The 27126-nt window shown below is 31.8% G+C and overlaps 3 protein-coding genes across 7 annotated transcripts in view; 1 reads left to right on the top strand and 2 right to left on the bottom strand.

Moving 5' to 3' along the window:
- The window catches only part of LOC126772678 (NADP-dependent malic enzyme-like), a 34330-nt gene extending 15138 nt beyond the window's left edge, over window positions 1-19192 (bottom strand). Inside the window, exons 1-2 of one of the 3 annotated variants that reach the window (XM_050493129.1) lie at window positions 19131-19192; window positions 7446-7656 (exon numbers count right to left, since the gene is read on the bottom strand). In XM_050493129.1, the coding sequence (XP_050349086.1) occupies window positions 7446-7656; window positions 19131-19177 (258 nt within the window). In that variant the 5' untranslated portion in view covers window positions 19178-19192. Of the gene's footprint in view, window positions 1-7445; window positions 7657-10541; window positions 10781-13779; window positions 13890-19130 lie in introns of those variants that run through there. The other 2 variants (XM_050493130.1, XM_050493128.1) reach the window with 2 other exon arrangements.
- Window positions 19193-19755: 563 nt separating this feature from the next.
- LOC126772715 (translation initiation factor eIF-2B subunit alpha) lies at window positions 19756-24997 on the top strand. Its single transcript, XM_050493243.1, has 7 exons — window positions 19756-19906; window positions 19996-20097; window positions 20253-20392; window positions 20699-20815; window positions 22977-23089; window positions 23993-24137; window positions 24468-24997. Exons 1-7 carry the CDS (start codon window positions 19894-19896, stop codon window positions 24744-24746), a joined length of 909 nt encoding a protein of 302 aa, XP_050349200.1. The 5' UTR covers window positions 19756-19893; the 3' UTR covers window positions 24747-24997.
- Window positions 24998-25296: 299 nt separating this feature from the next.
- The window catches only part of LOC126772669 (tyrosine-protein kinase Fer), a 37995-nt gene continuing 36165 nt past the window's right edge, over window positions 25297-27126 (bottom strand). The window contains exon 7 of one of the 3 annotated variants that reach the window (XM_050493119.1): window positions 25297-26870. In XM_050493119.1, the coding sequence (XP_050349076.1) occupies window positions 26734-26870 (137 nt within the window). In that variant the 3' untranslated portion in view covers window positions 25297-26733. The remainder of the gene's footprint in view (window positions 26871-27126) is intronic. The other 2 variants (XM_050493117.1, XM_050493118.1) reach the window with 2 other exon arrangements.

Below are 27126 nucleotides of genomic sequence, written 5' to 3'. Positions count from 1 at the left end.
TGTGACGTCTTGCTGGCTTTAGACGCGATCTTAAGATAGGCTAGTAGAAAATGCCTTCAGGCATTATTTAGTCCGCGTTTGGTACGAACTACAATAATTTGGTCAATAATGTTATTAAATATATAAATATTTTAGATAAATACCGATTAATTATATTATTTTTAAAACTCTCGTTTATTTAATTGCACATTTACAATTAATCGTACCGTGGAGTACCGGCTTAGAATAGTACTCTCCCAATCTCATCCCGTGGGTGTCGTAAGAGGCGACTGAGGGACGGGGAAAAGGGGGGATGGGCAGCAGCGTCCCCCCACATAAACATCTTACCAACTTACAACTTACTGCGCTCGCCAACACGCCTGCCCAGCGCGGCGAGTATGGGCAAACCCTCCTTAATGGCAGATGCGCCCAAAAAAAGGCCCCCAGTTACCGGCAAGCGCGCTAGGCCCGACCAAGGTAGCGGTCGCGGTATCGGCAGGGCAGGGGGTGCTAAGAATCACCGGTTCACGGCAGGCTACCGTATAAAGCGACTTCACATGGCAACGTACAATGGACGCTCGATGAGGCTGGACCATCACCTCGCCGAATTAGAAGTTGAGTTAAGTCATATAAACTGGCATATACTGGGGTTATCTGAAGTCCGAAGACAGACAGGGGGAGGACACGATAACTCTAGAGTCCGGTAACTTACTCTACTTCCACGAAGGTGATAACCTCTCCCAGGGTGGTGTCGGTTTTCTAGTCAAAAAGGATCTCATTAGCAGCATTGGGGAAATCAGTAGTATGTCGAACCGGGTAGCGTACCTTGTCCTAAAACTTTCCGACAGGTACTCCCTGAAGGTCGTACAGGTATATGCGCCAACTTCGACATACTCTGATGATGTGGTCGAAGCGATGTACGAGGACATCGCAAAGGCCCTCAACCACACCTCGAAGGCCCACTATAATGTTGTTACAGGAGATTTTAATGCTAAATAGTGGGAATACAATATACGGACTAATACTATATATATAATATATTAATATAATAATCAATATACGGACGGATATAATACGGACCTTACGGCTTGGGCTGCAGAAATCACAGGGGGCAAATGCTGGTAAACTTTCTCGAAGCGCAGGGGCTCTTTTTGATGAATTCTTTCTTTCAAAAGAAGCCTCAGAGGAGGTGGACCTGGCGAAGCCCCGATAACGTGACAAGGAACGAGATAGACTTTATAATTTCGAATAAAAGGCACATATTTAGAGATGTTTCATTGATCAACAGGTTTAATACCGGAAGTGATCACCGCTTGGTTCGAGGCACTCTAAATATCGACTTCAAAGCCGAAAGATCGAAAATGATGAGGTCTACTCTCCGACCTACCATGCTCCAAGCTGCTCAAGGCTCCGAAAAGTTCCAAATGGAACTTCAAAATCAATTCACCGCGTTGGAAACCATAAGCAGCATTGATGAGAGAACCGACACGCTGGTCAAAATACTGCAAAACACATCCCGCAAGTGTTTTCCGCCACAGAGAAGAGACAACGCACCAAAACTCTCTGCTGAGACACTCGAGCTTATGAGAAAACGACGAGAACTACCATCGTTTTTGTCAGATAAGGCCTTAAATCGAACAATAAAAACGCTGACGCGACGCGATCTCCAACGCTCCAATACCCGTGCCATCAAAGCTGCGATTGGGCAAAATCGGGGATCGAAAGTGTTCGCTCGCAAGTTTGGGAGGCCGCGTCTGACAAAACTTAAAACTGAAAATGGTGGGGTCGTTACCTCTAGGCCTGAGATTGTCAGAGAAGTAGAGAGGTTTTATGGGCAGTTGTTCTCTTCAAGATCGGAAAAACCCGTGGGAATCAGTATTGATGACCAGTGCGCCCCTCTTTTATTGGACTTGGTATGCAGTCAATGTAAACGGCGAGTACATCTCACACCTTCGATTTGCCGACCATATCGTCATCATAGCAGAGTCGCTGGAACAACTCACCGAAATGCTGCGTAGCCTAGGCGAGTCTTCCCGGTGTGTCGGTCTCGGTATAAACTTGGACAAGACCAAGGTCATGTTCAATAGGCATGTCGTGCCGGGACCGATATACATCGAGGGGAAACCTCTCGAAGTTGTTAGTGAATATACCTACCTAAGACAGATAATACAAGTCGGTAGGAACAACTTCGAGAAGGAAACCGATCGAAGAATTCGCTTGGGATGGGCAGCATTTGGCAACCTTCGTCAAGTTCTCTAGTCGTCTATACCGCAATGTTTGAAGAAGAAAGTCTTCACCCAATGTGTCTTACCTGCCATGACATACGGTGCCGAAACGTGGACACTAACTGCGGGACTAGTCCACAAATTCAAAGTCGCTCAGCGTGCTATGGAGCGAGCTATGTTCGGAGTATCTTTGAAGGATAAGATCAGAAATGAGATTATCCGGAAAAGAACCGGAGTCACCGACATAGCTTGCAAAATTAGCAGGCTGAAGTTGCAGTGGGCTGGTCATGTATGTCGTAGGACCGATGGCCGTTGGAGCAGACGAGTCCTAGAGTGGAGACCGCGAATCGGCAAGCGCAGCGTAGGGCGCCCTCCAGCCAGGTGGACCGACGACCTTAAGAAGGTGGCGGGCACCAACTGGATGCGGAAGGCGGAGGACAGGGAGCTTTGGCGCACCTTGGAAGAGGCCTATATTCAGCAGTGGACAACGATTGGCTGTTGATTGATTACAATTAATCAATTAGATAATTGAGTATCAAACCTAAAAATCAAATAATTCTTTTTTAATCAAATATTTGGACAGTATAAGAATAATATTTTCTTATTACTTACATATATATATATATATATATATTAAATAATATATACATTTAAATCTACTTCAAATATTTTTAAAGTAAATATGTATAATGTGTATAAAAAGTACAACTGATAATAAGTATTAAGTATGCGTTTTACAGAACAGCAAACATACAGCGCGTGACAAATTAAAATAAACTGTGTTTGTCTTATTTTTAATATAAGAAATTTCGAGCTTATATTATTATACATAATTATATGTTTAAGGAACACTGTAACTTTTGCACAAGAAAATTTAACGCGTCCCTTTTTATCGGATTCAATAACAAAAACCTTCACACTCGACAGTCACCGGAAAACTAGGATAGTAAAAGCAATTTACTCAAATCTATATCTGGTTGCCATGGCTACGTTAATCCTTCGTGCCAATATTGCGATAAAAGCACTTTCACATGCTAATACCGCATCATGCTATAATAGTCCGATGCGATATCGTTTTACCTACGTTACCTAAAGGAAAAAAAAAAATCTTTTTATTCTGTGGTTTCGGTATCCTAGAATATACCGTCTGGCAGATACTCTCGCTGACAATTAAACAGAATGGGAGAGACAATCATGCTTTGACCATAATTATTTCAATAGTGTTTGGTATATAATGATAATTATAAGTTCATCATACTCGTACAGGACGAGGCGAAAACACTCAGCGCATAAAATTACTTAACCAAAGAGCACGGATTCTGAACCAGGCATAAGTAATCTTGTGTTTGCCGATGAATAATAATATCGAGATAAAACCGTCACAAATATGATCTATGTATATCCATCAAATCATAACGGTGCTGCGTCGTAAAACAAATTATAAATTATTTGCATTAAGAGCGTGCCTAAAGCTAGCAAAATTTCAGAGTCATTTCTATGTTTTTTCTATCTACAACGACCGGCACTAGGTTATAATATTCTAATTAATTTTATTATAGTTTTGCACACATTTTACTTATTATTCTGAAAAATATTATATAGTTCTATTAACTATAATATGATACAAAGCGCTGTCAATAAAATCCTTAATAAGGGATTAAGGGCGTCTCAACAGTGCTGCAGCGACTGATTTAGGAAACAAATAGGTATATGTATTAATTATACGTAAAATAGATGTGGTTTTTCGCGAAAAGAAAATGTAAGTAAGCGGCAAAATATTTCTATCATTGTAAAAAAAGGGTTTTACTAAAATCCCTAATGCCCGTAAATTATTAGTTCTTCGGTCAAATACAATCAAATATTGTATGTATCTAAATTATATTTTCAAATATAATTTAGATACATACAATATTTTAGTTTTAGCATTGTACTGGATTTATCCATACAAATTCAATTAAAGATTAGCAATTTTGTTTATGGGGTACAATCCTTAACAGGAGAGCTCTGTTGCGACTGAGTACTAGCTTTGATCGTGCGATTTTTACGGACTGTTCTTTTTGTACGAATTTATTTCTACTTACAAGTTAGCTTCATATTTAATTCATATAATTCGTACATTATGATTCAATAGATTTTATAAGAATCTACTTGAATTGGAATTGATATACATAGATATTACGTATGTATAACTGGTTATGTGGATGGTTTGTCTGGACAAACCATCCACAAATCTTAACTGGAACATCTTCAGATATTCGCTACATGGAAACAAACGCTTAGTTATAATTTTATACTCTTTACAAGCCACGTTATCGTATCGGGCCCGATTATCGTTATCGTATCGATGAATGTGAAAACCGTGATACAAAACGCTTATCAGTTAGGTTAGTTACACTAATTTAAAATATATTTATCTTTTAATATGATGGGATGCGGTACACAAACTTTATTAGATTATGAAATGATCATGTCATTTCAAGACAAAATATTCGTAGTCACATATTATTGTAACATTACAGAGGCTAAAGTATAATAATACACTTCTAGCAAGGTCACTTTATAACCACAAACGCAATTTTATATTCTGATACCTATATGAATCCTATTACCTCGTTTTGTTCAACAAATATTACACATTATATACACATATTACCTACCTACTTTCTAAATTGCAATTAAAAATCTATCAAAACTTTGGAATTAATAAGAAAAGTGTATATGACGTTATCTTTAAGGACAATTTACGAAAGAGCAGTGAAAACATATAGAAATGGTGTGTGTTATGTGGGTCTTGTGCTTACCGTCGTAAATGCTGATTTATATAAAAAAACAAGACACCATAATATATTTATGTAATGCTGTTTATTTCTTCTTAAACGGAAAATTAATGTACCTAAGTATTTTATTTTTGCTATTATCTTCATGAAATTTTGTCATAGCATGATGACATAGTATGTTTTTAAATAGATTTTTAAATAGATTTTTTTAAGTGTTGCCTTAACAACGAAGTCAGTGATTCTTATATTAAAAAAAACTATAGAACACTATTTTTTTTTATTCTTAAACCTTTCCTATAGCCTACATAGTCTGTAGCTCGACAATTTCATTTGAATAATTGTTATACGTTTAATTGTGCACCCCGTAAACATTTAAGTCCCTTCCAAAGGGTTTCGTTTTATTAAGGATTTTCTTTGTTATCTACATCGAGCGTTTATTTTATTCTTAGAATTCGAAGGATGAGCGCCTAAAAAGAATACAAAGAAGTAAAGAAAATGCCTTTGACAATATTGAAGACGTTGATTGTTTTTAAAAAGAGTGCTTAAAAATAAGTATAATGTTTTCAGGGTTCATGTATGTATGTAAATTTCTTTATTCGACCAAAACTTTTAAATGTTTGAACAGATTTGGATGTCATGGTATCCTTAGAATTATCCCGGGAGTCTGGCTACAATTTTTTTTAAAAAAAACCAATATAGCGGCAGTGTGGCAGTCGTGTTTTTTTAATATTTTTAATTGGTGTGTTATTTTTCACTGAGGTACAAACTATTGTACCATGTACATCAACTACAAAGTAAAAAGTAAAGCAACATCTAGTAAATCTCCCACAGTTGGACAAATGCCTCCTCTCTCCTTAAAGAGAAGGTGTTGTATGCTACGTTGTGTGCCTAAACGAATTAAATTACTATTAACTAAAATTAAGCACATGAAACGTTAGAGTTGGTGCTTGTGTTTGCCAGTAGTAAAATCTACCTTTTTGTTATTTGTTATTTATTTATATTCTTACATAACCAAGATTTATATAATTTAACTAATTATTTCAAATGTTCAAATTAGAGGCTTTCTATTTGTCGAGTTACACACAAGATAAAAAATTATACACTGCTTTTTTGTGTGCGTATAATTATACACTTTCTTGCAATAACTTGAAAAAAACTTTTAAAATGAAACGTCCAATTAAAATCTACTGAATAAAATTACTTTATTTTATATATTACATTTAGATGTTGAAAATTTAATAAAATAAGTGGAAGCAGTGATTTATCCAATATATTATTTGTCTGTTTCTATTGTAAATAACGACAGACGATGTCATCTCGATTAGATAACGAGCCAATGCAGACGACAGGACATTTGTTCGGTACTTGTACAATTACCAGCAAAACGGGGCAAATTAAATATACCTACATTCCTTTAACTTACACACTGATTAAAATCTATACCTTTTTTCAATAGGCATAATGCCGAGAGCTGTAAAGTATTACAGGCATCCCAAAATTTACTTATGTCATTAAATCATTCTCTTTCATAGTTACATTGTTTAAATGCAATTACAATATAATTTAATCGTTTAATAACGTAAAGACATTGTGAATATGTATACTTATATTTAAACAAAACAAATTCGTATTGTTTTTAATAAATAATAATAATAAAGTCAAATGTAAATGTATGTACCTACTATTACCTATGAGATATATTATTATGGTTCTGACGTATGTCAGAATACATGCTTGATTATGTTTTTTATAAAATTAATTTCAACCAATAATCAAAACTTTTTTTAAATAATAAATAAGTAAGAAACTACTAGTATTATTTCATTATTATTATTTCCTATTGTTTATAAAGTGGAACTTTTTAATATAGTTGAAATTGAAATACCCTTACAGATACGTACATTTCGAATGGACTCTTAAGCCCTAAGTCCTGATGAGTGTATTTAAATTGGGGCCCATTCTATAGACTAGCATAGTAACCGGCAAGCCGCATTCACTTCAATGAGTATTCGTAAAGGGTTCGAATATGAATACCATTAACGACGAGAGTTATTGATTCGATACCATGGTGGCCTTACATTACTTTATATGACATTAAATATGGTAGCTATGGAAACCGTTAAGCCCCTTGAAGACTATAACTATCAATATTATTACAGAAAATAATGTTGCACATACCTATTGTTTACATTATTATCAAAAGGAAATCCAAATTTGATACAACAAAGACAATGCAGTTTTTAAAGTTTGTTGACATTCCGATCCACGTGAACTTTAAACCGCAAATTCCAAAACAAACCATTTCATGATTGTTTACGTAACGACAATGGCATATTACTATAATGACGTTACTGTAAAATAAAAGTGAGTGGGCCAATGACCAACTGATACAATTATATATATATATACTTCCGATTGTGAACCATGACCTAGCCGAATAATAAGCAGTCCGCGATATTCTCACCTTGTTGAGTCCGGGGTGCTTTAGGCGGTCGAGGCCCGAGAGCCGGCTGTTGGACTGGCCGTCGCCGGAGCCCCAGACACCAATACGATCGCGTTCCATTTCGTACGTACACGTTCTTCCACTGACAGCGAGCGACTGCTTGCTACAGGCGAACTGTGTGTTGTTTTTGTCTCGAGGCGCGGGGGGCGCTGGACTCATCGCGGTTTCGCTCCTGGGAAAATAGGAAAATTTTCAGCGATAGCATAGATACGAACCACATTTGCGGTTACCGCCGCTAGATAACAGATGGCGTTAGGTCCTTAACCTTTTATCTACAACTGATTAAACTGTATTTGTAGTAGACAATTTACAATTTTTTAATTAATTTCAAAAACTTAAGGTTATCTTTTTGCTTTAATTAACATTTTCATAGTCTCGGTTTCAAGAATTATGAATCCAGTAGAATAGTACTAAATTAAATATAAATATAACAGTTGTTTTATATCATGTCTTTTGAATAAATACTTTTTACTTTATTTATGAATAGTAATTACAAAATGATGTAATTATTTCCAAATTATTAAAGTTACCGGGTTATTAACCTGCGGTTACACCTACGTGAAAAACGACAGTGAAAGGTCAATAGCCTTAATATTTACTATCATGTACACATATTTCAATAAATTTACCAATCATTTTTATAAAAGGTAATTAAATTCTGAATTTAATTCAATGCAACCTAAAGGCAAAAGCTTAATTTGATCATATTTTTTTATTATGATATTATAACGCAAAAAGTAAAAGTAAAAAATACACAACACACGTAATTTTGAAATCAGTAATTATATTTATTTATGTAATATGTTGTTATAACGATTGTAATAATTTGTACAACTAATAATAATGGCGCTGTTTTTTTGATGATATAAAAATGGATTGTTGTAATCGATAAAATAATATCTACCATTCATCATTTTTATAATATAAATTTAATATCATCTAATTGTTAATGCAGATAAGATATTTGCTACAAATGAAAAGGCTGAATTGAAGATGACCTTTGCCTTTTTTCATTTAACGCTGATGGCTACGAATTCCTGCCAAGCAGATTCTTACTTTTCATAGTAGACTAATAAATAAAGCCTGTTCCAACCACAAGATGAATAAACCCAAATAAACAAGTTTAACATCGATATCAATTAACGCGATATCATTGGTCGAGATCTTGAATAATATATGATATTCACTATGGGATTCGCATAAATTTGGCGTTTTCAATATACGCGAAGTTGTAATCGGAACTTCGAAAGTTAAATTAATGTGGTTATAACTAGTTGAGTGGAATAGTGTGTACTATAAATAAAGGTAAATTAATCAAAAACAGTTTATAGTGCGTAATAAAATAGAACAATTAGAAAATTGCATGCAATTTGTAAATCTACGGTTTGTTTACCTTTATTCCTACTACGATTGGAATAGGGAAGTGAAAACAAATCTAGGTGAGGACAAGGATACTGCAATATCTTTTAGTAGATATTTTTAAAATATCCTGATGTTCCCTATATTTATCGACGTTTACAGCGCAATGCGCCGCCAACCATTCCATCTAAAATGTCCCTCATTTGGTTCACTCATATATCGAAAGGGGGTAGAAAAATGTTAAACAGTATTATTCAGTTAAACGAAAGAGCCCACACATAACTTAGCAATCAGAAAAAAAATGGTATAGAATACATATGCATTAAATAAAATACTTTTTAATTAATTGAAAAAATAAACTTTGTTTAGTATGAAATTTTGCAAAGATTCTAGTAGGTAGGCTTCGGTCAATTATAATCGCGTGTACAATTTTGTCCCAGCATTTATCCGGAACTCATTTAATATAATGCCTTTGAAACGTGAGAGAAAGGAAGCAAATTAATGTGCGCTAGTCAACGAATCTTAATATTTCGACATTAAATAATTAAGCTCTAATTTAAAATTGTTTTTAGCTTGTTTAAAACTTTTATATAACAAAAAACAACATTAAAATTAGGTATTTTTCTCCTAGGTCATGGGACGACTCGACAGCGCGAGACCGGCATGCAGTCTACTTATAGATAGAGATAGATAACCGAAACAGAAAATTAAGGCAATTGGCAATTTAGATGATTATAAATATCGATTTATTGAAAATTCAAAGAGTTTCATAAAGTCATACTAGCCGGTATTTTTGTCCAAAAAACTACCTTGATAAAACATGCTGATGTATGATACATTATGGGTCTATTAAAAGTTGATGATAGCGAAATAACTAATTTGTTTTAAACTTAAAAAAATTAAGAATTGTCGTAAACCCACTTAGTCATTTGTAATAAAAGACGTGAATTATTATTCAAAAATATAATCTTTATGATACCATATCTTTAAAATTCAAGATAACTATTTACATTTAACTAAATATTTATCTACTTCCTCATATCAATAAACTGTTATACTATATCATTCATAGTTACAAAAATAAACTTTCTAAAACTATTTAAAATTAAAGAGAAAATTCGAGTCTAGTAGCCTACCTAGGCGTTAGTAGCGACAAGAGACATTCAGCGTTCACTTTACAAGAGCAGTCCATTACTGCCTGTAAATTTAACTTTATAAAACATATCATGAAAGTTGAATAGCGATAAACTACCGATAATTAAAATTACTTTTTAAAAAACATTTATATTAAATTAATTTTAAACTTGTAAAATAAGCTGCAAACTAAGGATACAGGCACAGAAATATTCATATTAGGTATATAAACATCTATTCATTAAATATGAAAAATATAATTTACCAAGTTTTCCTTTGATATAGAACTGTCTTGAGAAAGTGAAAGAATACTAAAAAGAGCAATACATATATTACATAATGTATTAATCAGCAACTAAATAAGTACTTGTAACATTTTATCGTTCAAAAAACATTTATTCATAAAAACTTTATGCTGGAAAGTAGTATCATGTCAAGTCAAACATATAATGAATACAACGAGAATAACAATTCGTCTAAGCTCGCGAAATTTTATTTTTTTTAGACATAAATAAAATTTATAAACTGTTAAGTATTTAAGATATTTATGTAAAATATACTTACTGCTTATGTTTGAGTAAGTCGCGCGCGCCATTCAACTGACGTGCGTCAATTTGCTCGTTGGACTTGACTTTGCGTGAGAAGAATTCCATTTTTGAAAATAAAGAGATCCAATATATCACAGAAGATAAATAACTTTTTACGATATAATATTTTAATTTTCAATAATTAAAATATATTTTTATAGCCTAATAGAGTCTCATACAGAGCTGGCGCTCTCTTAATGACGACTGAAGGTCGCTGAGAAGATGATCATGTTAAATACAATCACGCTACTTGCACTTATCAATCACCGAATCAAAACAAATTATTTAATGCCAGACTGAGGTCACAGTAATTACTGAGCGAAGCGATATCCTGAAGTCGCTTCGTATGACCTGTCATACAATTAACACTTTGTAAAACATTTAATTCTAGTAAAAGTTTCATTATTCTTTATTATTTAAAAAAAGTTATATATTTTTATACAAAAGCGGAGAAAATAATTTTAAAATATTTTTACTTTCGAATCTGACTGCACCCTAACAGTGTTTACAGCTTATATGATATTTGTGCTATAGGTACATTAAAATGAACCCGCGACCTGTTATATCACGACGGTAATTTCCTTTACTAACTTTATATGCGTCTAATTTTTGCTTCGTCAAAGTAAGTTTTGAACTCCGGCTCCATTTCTTTTTTTTTTTTATAGAATAGGAAGGCGGACGAGCATATGGGCCACTTAATGGTAAGTGGTCACCAACGCCCATAGACAATGGCATTGTAAGAAATGTTTACCATCGCTTACATCACGAATGCGCCACCAACTTTGGGAACTAGTTATGTTCCTTGTGCCTGTAATTACACTGGCTCACTCACCCTTCAAACCGGAACACAACAATACCAAGTACTGCTGTTTTACGGTAGAACATCTGATGAGTGGGTGGTACCTACCCAGACGAGCTTGCACAAAGCTCTACCACCATTAATTTCAAACTATAACTACAGTTTTGATTTGAATTTAAGCGGTTTTACTATTTGACGTTAAACTTTTAGACATATACCTATTTGGTTAAATATGTACATAAGTAGGTATATAAGTAATCAATAATCTGAAATATACTGCAAGTAAATATGCAAGAATTCGTTCTAATAGTTTTGTTATCACCAACTTTTAATAACTTTATTTTATCTTTATTTATTATTAATTATTTACGGACAAAAGCAGTTAATGTAGGTACTTTTTTACAAATGTTAAACGCAATACTATAAGGTAAACGCGGATTATCTGACGTCACGCATTGAGCATAACATCCTTTTGTCGTCAGAAAGGAAAAGCATTAACGAAATAAAGTATCCTTAAAACACCATATGTATTCGTTTACGTTTCATAAAGTCTACACAATAAAGTTACTGATAAAATAAAAACAAACACAAGTATATATTTTTTATATATATTATGCTTTATACATCCTAACTTGTATTATAAATGCGAATGTGTCGTCAGTTAGCATTTAGTTGTCAGGTGTTCAGAAAAGGAGATAGAATACCTAGCAACTATACCCCCGACCCCCCTTAAGATGCGGGCGAGGCCACGGGAGGAAACTGGTATTTAAAAAAAAATTTATTCTCCTCAAGAGGAGAGGCGCAAAGCATTGGGACATTTAAAAAAAAGCATCTTCTTGGCGCTTGATTAAAATCGTCATTTTCATTGTAGGTTGTTAATAAAAAAATAGGTATAACGGTTACAGTAACACTGATGTAATAAATCGCCTAACATGTTGCCTATAGCGATAATATAAATCTTTTATCACTGCATAGTTGCTTTAATAATGCCAATCTAGGTATTGCTGAGCCTGAGCCTCGAATCCGTGACAATCAATGTTTTACAGTAAAAAAAAAATCACTACCAGTAGCGCTATTCTATAAGAACAAACTTGAAACTCACCGCAGAAAACGGCTATGAAATGTCAGAAAATAATATGCGATATTGACCATTACATTCCAAAAGCACACACATCAAAATAAATGTATCAACATGAGTCGGTTATCAAAGTTTCACGGGTAGGTTATGAACTGAGTGCTTACCGAATGGCAGTGCAGCTCAATGAAATTGATAGTATTAATATATTGCATATCATAAGACTATGACAGAGAGGAAATGACTAGAGAGAGTATTGTGATGAGTGAATTGGATACCAAAGAGGCTGAACTCCGTTAATAACCAAATATACGAATTTCGTCTAGAACTCATCCAATCTACATCTCAGTAACTGATAGAAAAAGCTACCTAAGTACTTGTCAATCACAATTGCTTTATTCGAAGTATCGCAGGCAGCGTACAAATCGATCAAAGGCCAAGGACGAGAATATTGTCTATTCTCAGTATTTATTTATTGACATACATGTAATTTTACGAGAGGGACAATTCGAGAATATGTACTTACTACAATTCTTAGACTAACTTTTTAATATTTATTTGTAAAAGCACACTTACAACATACATAAAAAGCATTGAAAAAATGAATTTATAAAACAATAATAGTACATCTAATGTGCATGTCAATTACAAGTGTACATAGCACTTCCAGACCAGAATCTAATCAAATTGAAATTAAAAGTAACAAAAAATTATCAGTAATTTAAAAAAAAAGACAAAATTAAATAATTTTTTTTTTTCAATTAATAGGCCAGCGTTTGACCGTTGACTTGCCTGATGTTAAGCATCGACACGGTCTAAGATGTAGCACGCTTGCCTATAAGAAAAATTTATGTCATTGTTATAATAAAAATCAATCGGCGATATCATAATTGAAATTATTAAGAGTATTAATTAAAACTAATCATTCATTTCATAATAATTAAGTAACCAGGAATTGATTTAACGATATTATTATATTTATTACAACCTGAACCTGTTTACCAATATGAGACGCAAGGAGTAATATTATAACAATTTCCAATACCAGAAAATAATGATACTTAACTCACATAAAACTGATGCGATTGTCATAAATTAATTATTTTATTAATATTTTTTTAATATATTCTATTTTATTTTGCACTTCATATGATGTATTGCAATATAAAATAGCTTAATAATAAAAATAGGCTAAGAATTTACATATTATAATACCCGAAGGATTTCCGTTTAGTGCGATCGCTATAGTGATGTTATTATAAATAAAATATTCATTTCATTTGGTTTGTATATAAATGTATAGTAGTATATTAGATATATAATGTAATGGTAATTAATTACCTGTTGTTTTTCCAGACAGTCACGGGAAAATGTAATAGTACGGTCAGTCAATATCTGCGGTGATCGGCGATCGATCTGTCACTAACTGATGCAGTCGTACTTAATGGCAGAGATCAAACCAAGGGCATGGGCGTAGCCTTGGTAATCATTTCTGCGACACTTGCGTACGACACGTACGTTTGTCAGATTTACTCAGAGGCGTATATAGGTTCAAACCGTCTTGAGGTTTTGACTCTCAAATTATATATGTACGATTACTATTATAAAGTATGAATATCAGTAGCAATTTTTATTAATTTAAAAGGCAAATTAATTACAATTTTTATTTAAATAAATACATACACATACAGGTAACATTTTTTGTATAAAAAATGAAAAAATCTTCGTTTTCGCGTCCAAAGCTTTGTCACTTTAGCCCTGAGTCCACATAACACATAAATATATGTAAGAGGCCAATTGTCGAATTCAATTCGGTTGGACAACGCTCGGGGTGCTACACGACATCTTCTCATCCCAAATACCGCAGTGTTTCAAGTCGAAGGTCTTCGACCAGTGTGACATGGTCACTCACTATGAGCCTATGAGGCTCAAGGTCAAAGAGCAATGGAGAGGCCTATGCTTGGAGCTTCTCTGAGAGATCGAATCCGAAATTATGAAATCCGTAGCCGAGCCAAATTAACCGACATAGCCCGAAGAATTGCTAAATTGAAGTGGCAGTGGGGTACATCGCTCGCAGAACTGATGGCCGTTAGCGCAGAAAGGTTCTTGAGTGGCGACCACGAAACAGAAGATATAATATTTCCGAATTTTGCTGCCCGCCCTGGGGACTAGCCTCGAGTTCTCCCTAGTCTTAAAGTATACATGGAAGAGTACGGTTATATATAATTGATAACCCAAAATTAATTATATAGATATATATCTATATTAAATAATAGAAAAATGTGATTCATTCTTGTATTTATAAATTACATAACATTATCAGGCGCAGAACATTAAATGAGACAAATGACGACTACTGAATCACTATGTCATCAGAATATGTCAGTCATGTGTCAACAAGTACTTATATTATGTTATTTTTATATAGTAAAAAAATAGATCAAACATTATACAAAAAAGTAACAGCCTGTAAAACTGATCTTGTAATGAATCTCCTTTTCAGGAGATCGTTTGAAAATTTTCCCACTAGGCTGTTCCATTGCGGATTTTGAGCTATCTGTCTGAATAAGGGTCTTTATAAAACGTTTATATTGTAATACTTGTATATAATTCTATTATCTTAGGCTTTTTCTAGAATTTAAACAAAAAAAAAACCCCTCTCTCTATTTTAGTAATGCTTACATGCGTGCATCATTTTTAGACTATTTGTGTTGGTAGCATATGTACAAGGAGTAGACTGAAAAGCAGCCTAGCTAAAACTACGACCTTTTCACCAAATTATCAAATATGATATTGTTAACTCTTTATTTTATGGTTTTATACCTCAATTTTGTCTTTGTTTCTTTTTGGTGAATAAAGTTATTTTATTATTTATTATTATTATTATATTGCACCTATTTACAGAGTTAAATAAACGACGGTATAATTTAAAAGTAATCAAAACATCAACTCGAAAATAAAAGCCATCTGTAATAACAACAAAACCTTAATATAACAAATTATGTATGTAATAGTATTTAAATGAGAAATACCAATTCCTGCTTCCGTCGCTATATCCGAGAAAAAAAAACTAATTGAACTACAGCGGAAGTGTAGTTCTAATTTCAATAACACGTTCACACTGTAAACCTTGTGACCTATAGACAAGCCTGTAACGCAAGCCGCAACGTATAAAAAATAACGAGCAATGAACGTTAATATATTACTGTCAATCTTCATTCATCACGTTATACAAAAAACTTTTGTTATAATGAAACAAAGCAATTTGTTCCGGTTTTTTGTATTACCCAACTTTGTTGTTTGTCGTGTTGTTTTTCATATTTGTTTATAAATTAATATGAATACTTAGAGAAATCAATAATAAGTACCTTCCTATTCTAACGAATGGCATAGATGCGCGTCGAATTACCTACGATATTTAACAAGTTTTTTGTTAGTGTGTGGGTCAAAATGTTGCAGCAATTTCTGTATTTAAAATTGACACTCGACACACACGACTTTATGTTAAAAATGTAAATATCCTATATATGGGTAGGCAAAATTCTCATTAGTCCTGTGCCTGGACTCTTTTCGGTCGAATCGGATTATGTGAATGTCTGGTGAGAATGAATGGTCATTCTCATTTTTTAAGACAAAACGTACGTCTGTTATCCTATTACCGCATAAGAGTGACACCCCGGTGTTTAGGTTTTTTAAGCTCTCATAACCAACCTCAAACTTCATTAAAATAATCCAGTGGTTTTGTGATGCGTCAGATGTTTTTTATAGTATTTTCTATTTTTTCTCTAAGGAAAGTATGAAGTTCTCTTTTAATTATCCACAGATAAGAACCTAATGTAATTCGCCTGTAAACTGTAAATGAAAAGTTACATATGTTTGTATTTCTTATTGTTGCAAAATACTTTTTTCATCATATAAAATTTACGGTGGATTATGTCTCATGTGTCATATGAAACTGGCCTAATTATAAACTAATATTTGCAACAGTAATAATGAAGTAAGTAAATTGGCTTTTATGTAACTATGTACAGATTTATTATTTATGTCTACGCAGATTCACATCTTACACATGCGTATATAGAAAGTGTATTTGAAAATGTTTGGAAAGGTGCAATTTAACGTGAATTTATACTGACGTAGAAAGCCGGCATATCTAAACATCGTTATATTTTCACATCTTGGAATTTATAATATATTTATTTGTGCGATGACTAATGATTTCGTTTTTATATATTTCTGGCTTTTTTTATTGCTGTATGTTTTTTGTTAGATTTGTAGGCAAATGAATAATGATATCTGTCTAAAGACGGTAATTATTTTTATCTTAGAGATGAGCCATGATGATCATTTGCCATTAGGGTTTACCTAATGCCAAATGTATCCTCCTTTAACCATTTGCATTGTTAGAATTAAAAAAAGCATTCCTTACAATTTCATTGGCTCACTCAGCCTTAATATCGATCCAATAGCAGGAGTTAGAAAAACTGGTACCTAGCCAGAGGGGATTGGACATTTAAGTGTAACATGTAGCAATTAATCCATAAAAACATCATGTAATAATGAACATCTGTAGAAAATCAAGCACTAACGACCGTGGAGTAGCTTTCACGTTACGTACATTACAGTAACACAACAAGCATAAGTTAATATCAAAACTCTATCAATGTGTTTGTGACATTGAGATTTCGTGTGCCATTTAATCACGCGTATTTCGAGGTCGCATCTACAATGCATGTGCTACGTCATCAAATAATAATATAAATTAGTCGCTAATTTACTAACACAAAAAATACCAAACACAATGGGTTTACGAGTATAAGAGTTCCACAGCGACTAACCGCAATCCACCTTATCCACCTCTATCATGAAATATCGATTGTACCAAATTATTGTGTTGTAATCCGTTGTTTCAAATCGATACTATAATAAGAAGTATGTCGAAATCGACTTACTAGATTCGTTTACAAACTAAACTAAAAATAAAATCAAAAGATTTTATTAGATGAATGCTTCTATAAAACTTTATAAGCAAATAGATTGTTCTCTTGCCGTATTTGTTATTTAAAACGATTTATTTCTATATCATCACCTTATTATCAAAAACGTACATTTAGTAAATAATATCAGGATTTGAGGTTGTTGACATAATATAAATAAGTATAAAAAATAAATAAGTATAAAAAGTTATAAAAAAACCAGACTGCAATTTATTACGAAACAACGTTATTAAAATTAACAAATGAAGGAAATAAAAGCTAGATTTAAATGACTGTTAGTTACTTATTGTAAAAGAAAAACATATCTTTTTTCGTCTTTCTTCTCAAAAGTTTATTTCTATGTCATTAGGTTTTGATTCATGGTAACTCAATTTATTTTCGAATTATAAGTATATTTTTTGAAAGAATTCAATTTACTGATTTACTACTTATTATAAATAGAAGGTTGTCTTAACCGTGTCTACCTTGAAATAGAACAGAACTTAATTCCATTGATTACAATTTTAAGTTAGTTTTAGTTTATATACTTTATAAAAAACACTATAATTTACTATTTCCATTTTAAAATTATACTAGCTTTGTTTTAATAACATTGCATGAGTTTATAAAACAAGAGTAGGTAATTCCTTTTTCAAATTTTCCTATCAATATAAATTATGACGAGCGATGGAATCGGTGTGTGTGTTTAAAACAAAGAATCCTCATTACTGTTATAAATATATTATATATTTCTTTTATCATTTTTGTATTTAAAAATCACAATCGATTGCTCATTTCCGATATCACGATTATAACACCAAATAAAACAAAGATAATCGGGAATGATAAAAAATATGACTAAGTAATTGCCTTTACAAATTAAACTAGTAACTAGTCAAAACTGTTAAATTTTCAATACTTAGGTATTCATTGTTTATTAATGAGCGTAGTTCATTAATGAACAAGACATATTGATTTATTATTCATCGTAAAAGCCTGTAAATGTCCAATTGTGAGGCAAAGGGTTCCTCTCCGCGTAGGGAATAGATCTATTTGGACTTTACTCCGCCAGGCTGCTCCAATGTATCTTCGTATACAAGGAGCAGAATTTGAGATTTTTTAAAAAAAAAGAGTAAAATAGGCGAAATGGTAGTTAAGCCAATAGTCATCTAAATTTATATTATTTATTACATAATTAATAAATACAGCATCGTAAAATAACAAGAAATGGTTCTTTATATAATATATATTGACATCCGCAATACTGCTGAATTTCAACACCGGTGGCCACTCAGTGCTTGGCCAAACAGCGAAAGGTGCACAATTAATGGTTTCGTGTACGTGTGTGAATACTTTGCCCTATTTATAAAATTTGCCATTAAAATTGGTATGCTGATACTATGACATGTTACAGACATATTATTTGTATTACTTATAATTTATTTATGAACACAGCCTTTATCTATATGTAATTATGCAAACTGAAACATGATAATTTAAACATACAACGATAGGACATCTTATTATGTTTATCTGATTCAAATTTATTCAAACTTAAGTTGCGCATTCTATTAATTATCGTTAATGTCCGTTTATTGGATACAGATAAAAAATATTATTTAAAATTAATGTTACTAGTTTATTTTATTTTAGTATATCAATTTCTAGTAAAAATTAGTAATCATTTGTTATTGAATTGCATCAATCATTACTTACTGCCATTTTCTTTTATCGTTAAGTTTCAGCGATGCAGAATTTCCCATCTCTGTATGTATATCAATTAAACTTAAAAATGTATTATCACTTTCAAATTTCAGCACAATATTGAGATATTAAAAAGTTGCTTAAAGAAAAAGTATTACAAATTTAACGCGTCTTAACTACTCGACAACCCGTAATACTATAATCATAACGCCGCAGGTAAGTCTACAATCACTGACCGTGAGCTTCCCTTCGCGCTATTATATTCCATAGTTTTTTTTTTACAATTGTCTGCATTCGGTGAAACAAACGCCTAAAAAAGATAGCTTTAGGTCATATTTTGATTGAAAAAAACAAATTCAACTGTGAAAAAATTAGATTTCAAGAATGATCATTTCTACTCGTTACTAGATGTCATTACTTATACTTTAGTTTTTTCATGGTTTTATATTTAGCTGTTTATTGAATAATGTATAAAGAAACTAATAGACAATTAATAAAAGCGAAATTTTAAGAGATATCATTTTTTATTATATTAAAAGCAACAAGACTATAATCTACATTATGCTTTGTAATTTATTTGCTAAACAAGTTACTTGTCAGTTGTCAATTTTTCATTGACAATTATAGCTGACGTTTAATACTTGGAGGTTAGAATTTGAATTTAAATAAGAATTGCAAGCATTATTTCTACTTAAATAATAATGAAAAACGTTAAAAACTTTAGATAAAAGAGAAATATAAGCTTAAATTTGAATTGTATCTGAAGATTTACAAAATGAAGAAGGAAGGTGAGTAACCTAGTGTACATTTTAATTCATATTATTTTCATATTTACGTGTAATGAATGCGTACTTAACTTATTTTTGTTTTGTTTTAGAAGTACAAGATATTTTTCTTAAAATCCTAAGAGAAGAAGAAGATGTTTCTGCTGGAGTAGCAGCCATTAAAACCTTATTGACTGTCATAGAAAATTATAAAGGTACTTCTTTTTTCAGTATATTACCTTATGTTGCTAATCAGAGTCATTTACTTATGTAAATAGATAAGAAAATTAATAAAGGAATATAATTTTTCTGCATAGAATGTTACTAAAGTCGTTGGTCTGTATTTATTACTGCTATTATATCATTGCAGTGGCTACAGTACGTGAATTGGATCTCAACTTACAGCTGGCCGTGGATGCGATGCGCCATTGTGACCAGCCTGTAACTGCCATATCTTCAGGTTGTCAACTGTTCATGAGATTTATTACCTTCGCTAAACTTGACGTTAAGGTATTTATTGTGTTGTTTAAGGAAATATGTTTGAAAATTACAAATAATTTCATATTATATGAAAAAAAATATACTTATGTTTCACTATATTTGCGTTCAATGCAAATTGTTTCTTATTATTAATAGCAATGAATTATACTATACTTTTATTCATAGTTAATACAAGACTAAATAACATGACTAAAGTCGTTGTCATCTTTCCATCCATCTTGAAAGTATATATATATAAGATATCATTAACAAATAATCTTTTTTTTTTATTTTATCTACATATTTTAATATTTAATTAAATACTCATCATTCCAGTCATTTGAAGAATGTGAACAAATAATGCTGCAGCGTGGCCGCATATTCTTAGACACATTATTAGAAGCCCGAGGAAAAGTTGCCAAACAGGCATTGCCATTTATAAGCGATGGTTGTGTAAGTTAATCAATTAAAAAACTAGTATATAATTAAATTAATTTTTTTCACCTGATGGTCATCACCACCTATAGACTTTGGCACTGTAAGATAAGGTCACTTCGACAAAGACCGGCATACTTTATTAAAAACTTATTTTATTGATAATAATAGGCTACCATTACAACATTTCAGACAAATTTTACTACAGTATGATTAAATATTTAGTTGACTATTAAATTAAACAATCAAAATTCCTTAAAAATCATTTGTTTATGCAAAAATCATAACTTTTAAAAAACAATCAAATTGACGGACTTTTCTGACACGTCGTATAGGACCGTATAATGTAAAAAAATTCTATAAATAGACAGCTTACATGATTGTACGCATAATCTTTGTGTGCGTATTTAAAAATTTGTTCAAAATGTTTTTACCTCAAAATGAAGCGTTTGTTGGATAAATCCGGCACACATCGCCATTCAGAGGTAAAAAACACTCATTAATCAAAAATTAAAAAGTTTATTTATGAGATCAACTTTTAATATTTCTTAAGTAATTAACACAACAATAAGTAATCAAACAAATAAAAAAACAAAAAATAAACAACATTCATACTTTGATTTAAAAAGATAATGTATTAATTTAAAAGTATATCGAAATCTCATCACAATTCACAAAAAAGTAGTGTTCCTCTGTTGGATTTTCTGTTATACTTTGCTATTGTGGACTAACTATATTAATTACCTGAAAATAATATTTACTACATTTACTTTCAAATTTAATCAATGGAAATTTAATTTTATTCATAATAGTATTAATTTAATAGTAACCAAACAAAAATAAAAACGTCCTTTATTTCAAGTAAACCACATGGCCTTATTTTGAAAATTTAAATAAATAAATTGAATACCTAATGGTATTTAGTTAGTTAAAGTCAAATAAAGGCAATCATTGTACAATAGGGTTTGGCCATCAGTTAATAACGGTGTCTGGATACGGCGAAGATCGGCATATACCGGTCTTTGCCTCCAACAACTAGACGGAATTAACCACTAATGTACTTAGAGGGTATAATTGTATCATGAGAAGTAATTTCTTAAAATATGAGTTTTATTCAACTTTGAGATAATTATTAGATAAAGAAATTGTTTTATGAAATTGTTAACTAATGTGCTAACCTGCACAGATCCGAATAACATCACACAAACACACACAGCGTAATTTTTTTTAACAAGGTGGTATCGTGTTGATGAAAGTTAACTGACAAACTAAATTTCAAATGAAGTTTTTGTTTGTCTGTGTGTTAACTATCGCCATGTGCTTAAAATTATAGATATTAGAACAGTAAACCGTTTTCGCCGTTTCTTATCCGCCCGACGGTCTTCCCCGAATTGACTTTATACGTACCATTTTTTACATTACCAATGATATGCCACAAACCTTGGGAACTTTTATGGTATATCCTTTTGCCTGTAGTTATACTGGGTAACTCACCCTTCTAAACAGAATGCAGAAATATTAAATATGGCTGTTTGGTGGTAGAATATAAAGTGGTGGTAAAAGTAAAGTAAAAGATAGTAAACTAAGGTTAACATGTTCTATTCATGTTTGAATCATCTGAGTTCCAAACAATATAAGTTAAGTTGTTTCATTTGACACCTAAATAAAAATTATAAAGTTAGTTTGATCAAGAAAATATGCATATGCTCACCAAAATATATGGATTTAGTAAATGATGATTGAATAAAAGTTTTATATTTTTTTTCTTGTATATTCATAATATTAAGGTTCTTATAAATATTTAATAATTTTTATTTATTAACGCAATCTGCAGCAGTTTCATTAAATTGAGTTATTATAGTAGTTATTTTGGATGACTTTGATGAAAGGAAAACCCCACAAAAAATCCAGCAATGTCATAATTTAGCTCGCCAGTTGTCGTCACCATGACGTGATATAACCCAACCTCTGAACTTTTTACCCAAAGCATATTATATGTATGTTGCACGTATTGTGTGGCATTCGTGCTGAAACCACAATGCGCACCACATATAAACATTTTGACTATGCAATACCCAAATGCAGCATTTTACTTATAAATTTCCGGACAGTAGGAAATGTGCTTCAATTAATATAATTTTTTAATATTATTTTATAAACATTTATTATTACTTTCCAGAAAATTCTTACACATTCTCGATCAAGAGTGGTACTTCAAGCTATGTTAGAAGCAGCAAAAGCCAATAAAAGGTTTCAAGTATTTGTCACAATGTCATGTCCTGATAACAGCGGGTAAGAATAATGATAAAATATATTATGCCATCAATAAAATTGAAAACATTAAAATATACAAATCAAAATTAAAAGTAACTATACTTTACAAATTGTGACTAAATAATTTTGAATTGTCATTTTACAAGATATATTTACATTAGATAAGAATGTAGACTCGAGTCAAGAAGAACTGGCAAGAGACAGTAGTAGTTATTATTTTTTATGAATCATATATGTGTAGATATTACATAGAAGAATTACATTAATTATTTATCCTGTACAAAATCAATTAATACAAACACCAAGCTCTTTTACTACTGTACTACCTCTACTGACTGCCTCGTTGGTCTAGTGGCTTGATATAAGGCCGCAGACCAGGAGGTCCTGGGTTCAATTCCCAGGTCGGGCCAATAAAAAGTTATTGGGTTTTTCTGTCAGAAAATTCTCAGTAGCAGCCCGGAGTGTGGAAGTTGGAAGTGTGTACACTCCCGTGCCTCGGAAAGCACGTAAAGCCGTTTGTCCTGCGCCTGAACTCTTTCCGGTCGTGTCGGATTGCCGTCCCATCGGATTATGAGAGTTAGGGAATAGAGAGTGCACCTGTGTTTGCGCACACACTTGTGCACTATAATATCTCCTGCGTAGTGCTAATCTCTCTTGAGATTGGCCGCCGTGGCCGAAATCGGTCTGGAGGACATTATTATTATTATCACCTCTACAATCTTGTATGAGTTAATAAGAATATATATATGGTTATATCTTTTAGAAATGCTATTTTTCTGTTACACAAAAGTCCAAGTATTTCAATTGTAAATAATAAGATATAAATTATATATTATTATTATTTTTTGTAATAATTTGCATATATTTATTAAATCCTCAATGAAAATATGAAAATAAATATGAAAACATTTATTATCTCAGAGTACGAATGCACAAGGAGCTAGTAGCAGCAGGAATAGAAGCCACACTTATCCTGGACTCAGCAGTCGGCTATATCATGGAACAAATGGACATTGTGATGATTGGGGCTGAGGGGGTCACGGAGAGCGGCGGGATTATTAATAAGGTAAACCATTGCATTTTTTAACCTAATTAATACCAATATAAAAAATACTTTGGCTAAAAATTGCATTGAAGATACATAAATACGATTTTTAAGTTATTAGTTCAAGTATACACGTCAGCAAATTTAATGTTATTTTGTAAACTGGTCCATATAATTTATAATTTACTAATTAATTAAATCCGTTTAATTATCGATATACTTATAAATACCTCAAATGTTCTTCAGTTGAAAAATAAGTAGTTTAGTATGGCTAGTTTAATATTTAGTATTAATACACTTATGCTTATATTGTACTTAATTCCTATTTTTAATATTTATTTTTGTTTACAGATCGGCACATACTGTCTCGCTATGTCAGCGTTAGAACTGAAGAAACCTGTCTACGTCCTCACAGAGAGTTTCAAGTTCTCTAGGATATATCCTCTCAACCAGCGGGACGTGCCAAATGAGTTCAAATATTTATCCAGTGTTCTAAATTCTGGAAATTTATCGAAACAACACCCCCTTGTCGATTACACCCCGCCGGCGTACATAACACTACTGTTTACTGACTTGGGTATACTGACACCATCCGCTGTCAGTGACGAACTCATTAAATTGTATTTGTAATATATTGTAATTATTTATAATATTTTTATTTGAAATTCCATTCCAACGTAGTTTAATATCCTATAGGGTACTATACTCACCCACAATATCATCTACCCAAGTATTATTTTAAGGTATTTTTGAACGCGTAGGCTTAAATCCGGGTAAGCACCACTCAGTATCAGAATAACGAAATCAACTCCAACCTTCTTTCTTTTATTGATCGCCAACCACGATTTATATCAAGATTACCATTTAGGCAATTCAATAGATACGATTTCACAATACACAAAAATCTCGAAAATTATTGTGTATTTAAAAAGTATATATATTGTTTTAATATATATATATTGTGGATTAAGAAAATTAGCAAAGATAATATTAATTACTATGCATTCAATAAATTTCTAAATAACATGATAAAAAAAATAAATAAATAGACTTTGTCGACATAAAAAGAAAAACAAAAATCCAAATTCATCTGGCACTTTTATTAATGTAATAAGTATATGAAAATATTTACAATAATCCTGTATAATCACTTAATAAAATACTAAACATTCAATAGCTACTTGAGTTATTGTTTTGTTACATATAATATTTATTTTTTAATAACATACAACTAGGCAAGAAAAATATTATAAATTTTATTGGAAGCACATCGTTTATCACAATATTTTTTTCCAAATTAATAAATTCACGATTCATTAAAAGTATTCATATGAAATGTGTAAAAAGATTTTGTAATAATATGTCATATCAAAATTTGCACCTTTGGAAACTTTCGGTTTACAATTGTGTATTTTGAAATATTATTAATTATACAAAAATACATGCATACAGTTCACAATAAGTCTAAACTGTGACGTAGTAGAATAAAAAGGTCAGCTATTGAAACACAAATAGCACAATTTTAATAAAGCAATATATAATAACATACCTATAAATATAAAAACTTAAATATAATACAGGACGAAGTCAAATGGCAATAAAAGATATAATTCACCGTCTCAATTATAATGTTAAGTCCTAATTACATAAAGCGTTGAGTTTTATAAAGACTTGTTTTTCTATTATTCTATTCCATCCATGTTCGCTCAAACCCTAAAGTTGTTTTAGAGATCAACATTTTTGTAAAAGACATCAAAATACAGTTTTCATATTAAGCAACAAACTTTGTTTAAAAATACATGGATTCAAACAAAACAACAGTAGTCAAGTAAAATTAGAGGAAAGTAACAAAATAAAATTAAGCAGTTTTTTTCTTCCAACAAAAATTACCACTAACTTTTACAACACATTCTGCAAGATCCGTAGACAGAGAAACTAAGTTACTTAAGATAAGAGTACTAAGTAACTTAGTTTCTCTGTCTACGGCAAGATCATAACATTTTCCTCTATAATACAAAATGGCTGATTAAAATTATCTTAAAAGAAAATATTGTTGCCAGTTTTCATTTCAATTCTTACAAATACAATTGAGTTACATTCTATTGAATAATATTATTTCTATAGAATTTACAACTTACATATTAAAACAATACTGACATATCATAGATGTTTGGGTAAAATGATAAATATTTACAATCAAATTATATAAAGAATTGTAGCAAGCCTGTCCACAACAATTCTCTCTCAAGAATTGAAGGACAAATAAAAATACTGCTTTATTTATAGTTTATACTTGTTTTCATTGTGTTCTTGAAAAGTTGTTTAATTTTTTTCGCCAAAAAAAATAAAACGGAGTTGACACTACGTGAAAATTATAAAGTCTCAGTTTTTTTAATTATTTTGTCGTTACGTTTGATCGTTTGTCATTTACATTTACAACAAAAAAAAACATTACATCTGCAACGTTAGAACAATGAGTACATATAAATTTAAAATTAGGGTAATATTTTACTTTATTTATTAAGATTAAATCGATTACTTCAAGGACATTTGTCTATTAGTAGATCATTTTAGTTTAAAGACAACTTCACGCCATTGGTGGATATAAGACTCACCGTTACCTATTGTAAATGTTGTCTATGATAGTGTATATCTGATGGAAATGCGGTCTCTTGTCAGGCTCGTACTCCCAGCAGCGCAACATCAGTGCGTATACGTCCTCCGCACAGCCCTCAGGAGCTGGCATGCGGTACCCTGAACATTCCAATAGTTTCCTTTATTATTATAATATTACTACTTACAACACAATCTAATTTCTCTAGTCTGAAGTTAGCCAAAAAAAGCCGAGATGACCTAGTGGTTCGAACGTGTGAATCTTAACCGATGATCGTGGGTTCAAACCCGCAAGCACCACTGAATTTTCATGTGCTTAATTTATGTTTATAATTCATCTCGTGCTTGACGGTGAAGGAAAACATCGTGAGGAACCTGCATGTGTCTAATTTCATTG

Source organism: Nymphalis io, chromosome 13, assembly GCF_905147045.1.
Source record: "Nymphalis io chromosome 13, ilAglIoxx1.1, whole genome shotgun sequence".
Taxonomy (NCBI): Eukaryota; Metazoa; Arthropoda; class Insecta; order Lepidoptera; family Nymphalidae; genus Nymphalis; species Nymphalis io.
This window is presented reverse-complemented; position numbering and strand designations above follow the sequence as displayed.

Excerpts from the sequence above, each read along its gene's own strand:
- LOC126772715 (XM_050493243.1), top strand. Across the intron at positions 20,098-20,252 it reads TGTCATAGAAAATTATAAAG|TGGCTACAGTACGTGAATTG; the intron begins GTACTTCTTTTT and ends ATATCATTGCAG. Across the intron at positions 20,393-20,698 it reads TCGCTAAACTTGACGTTAAG|TCATTTGAAGAATGTGAACA; the intron begins GTATTTATTGTG and ends TCATCATTCCAG.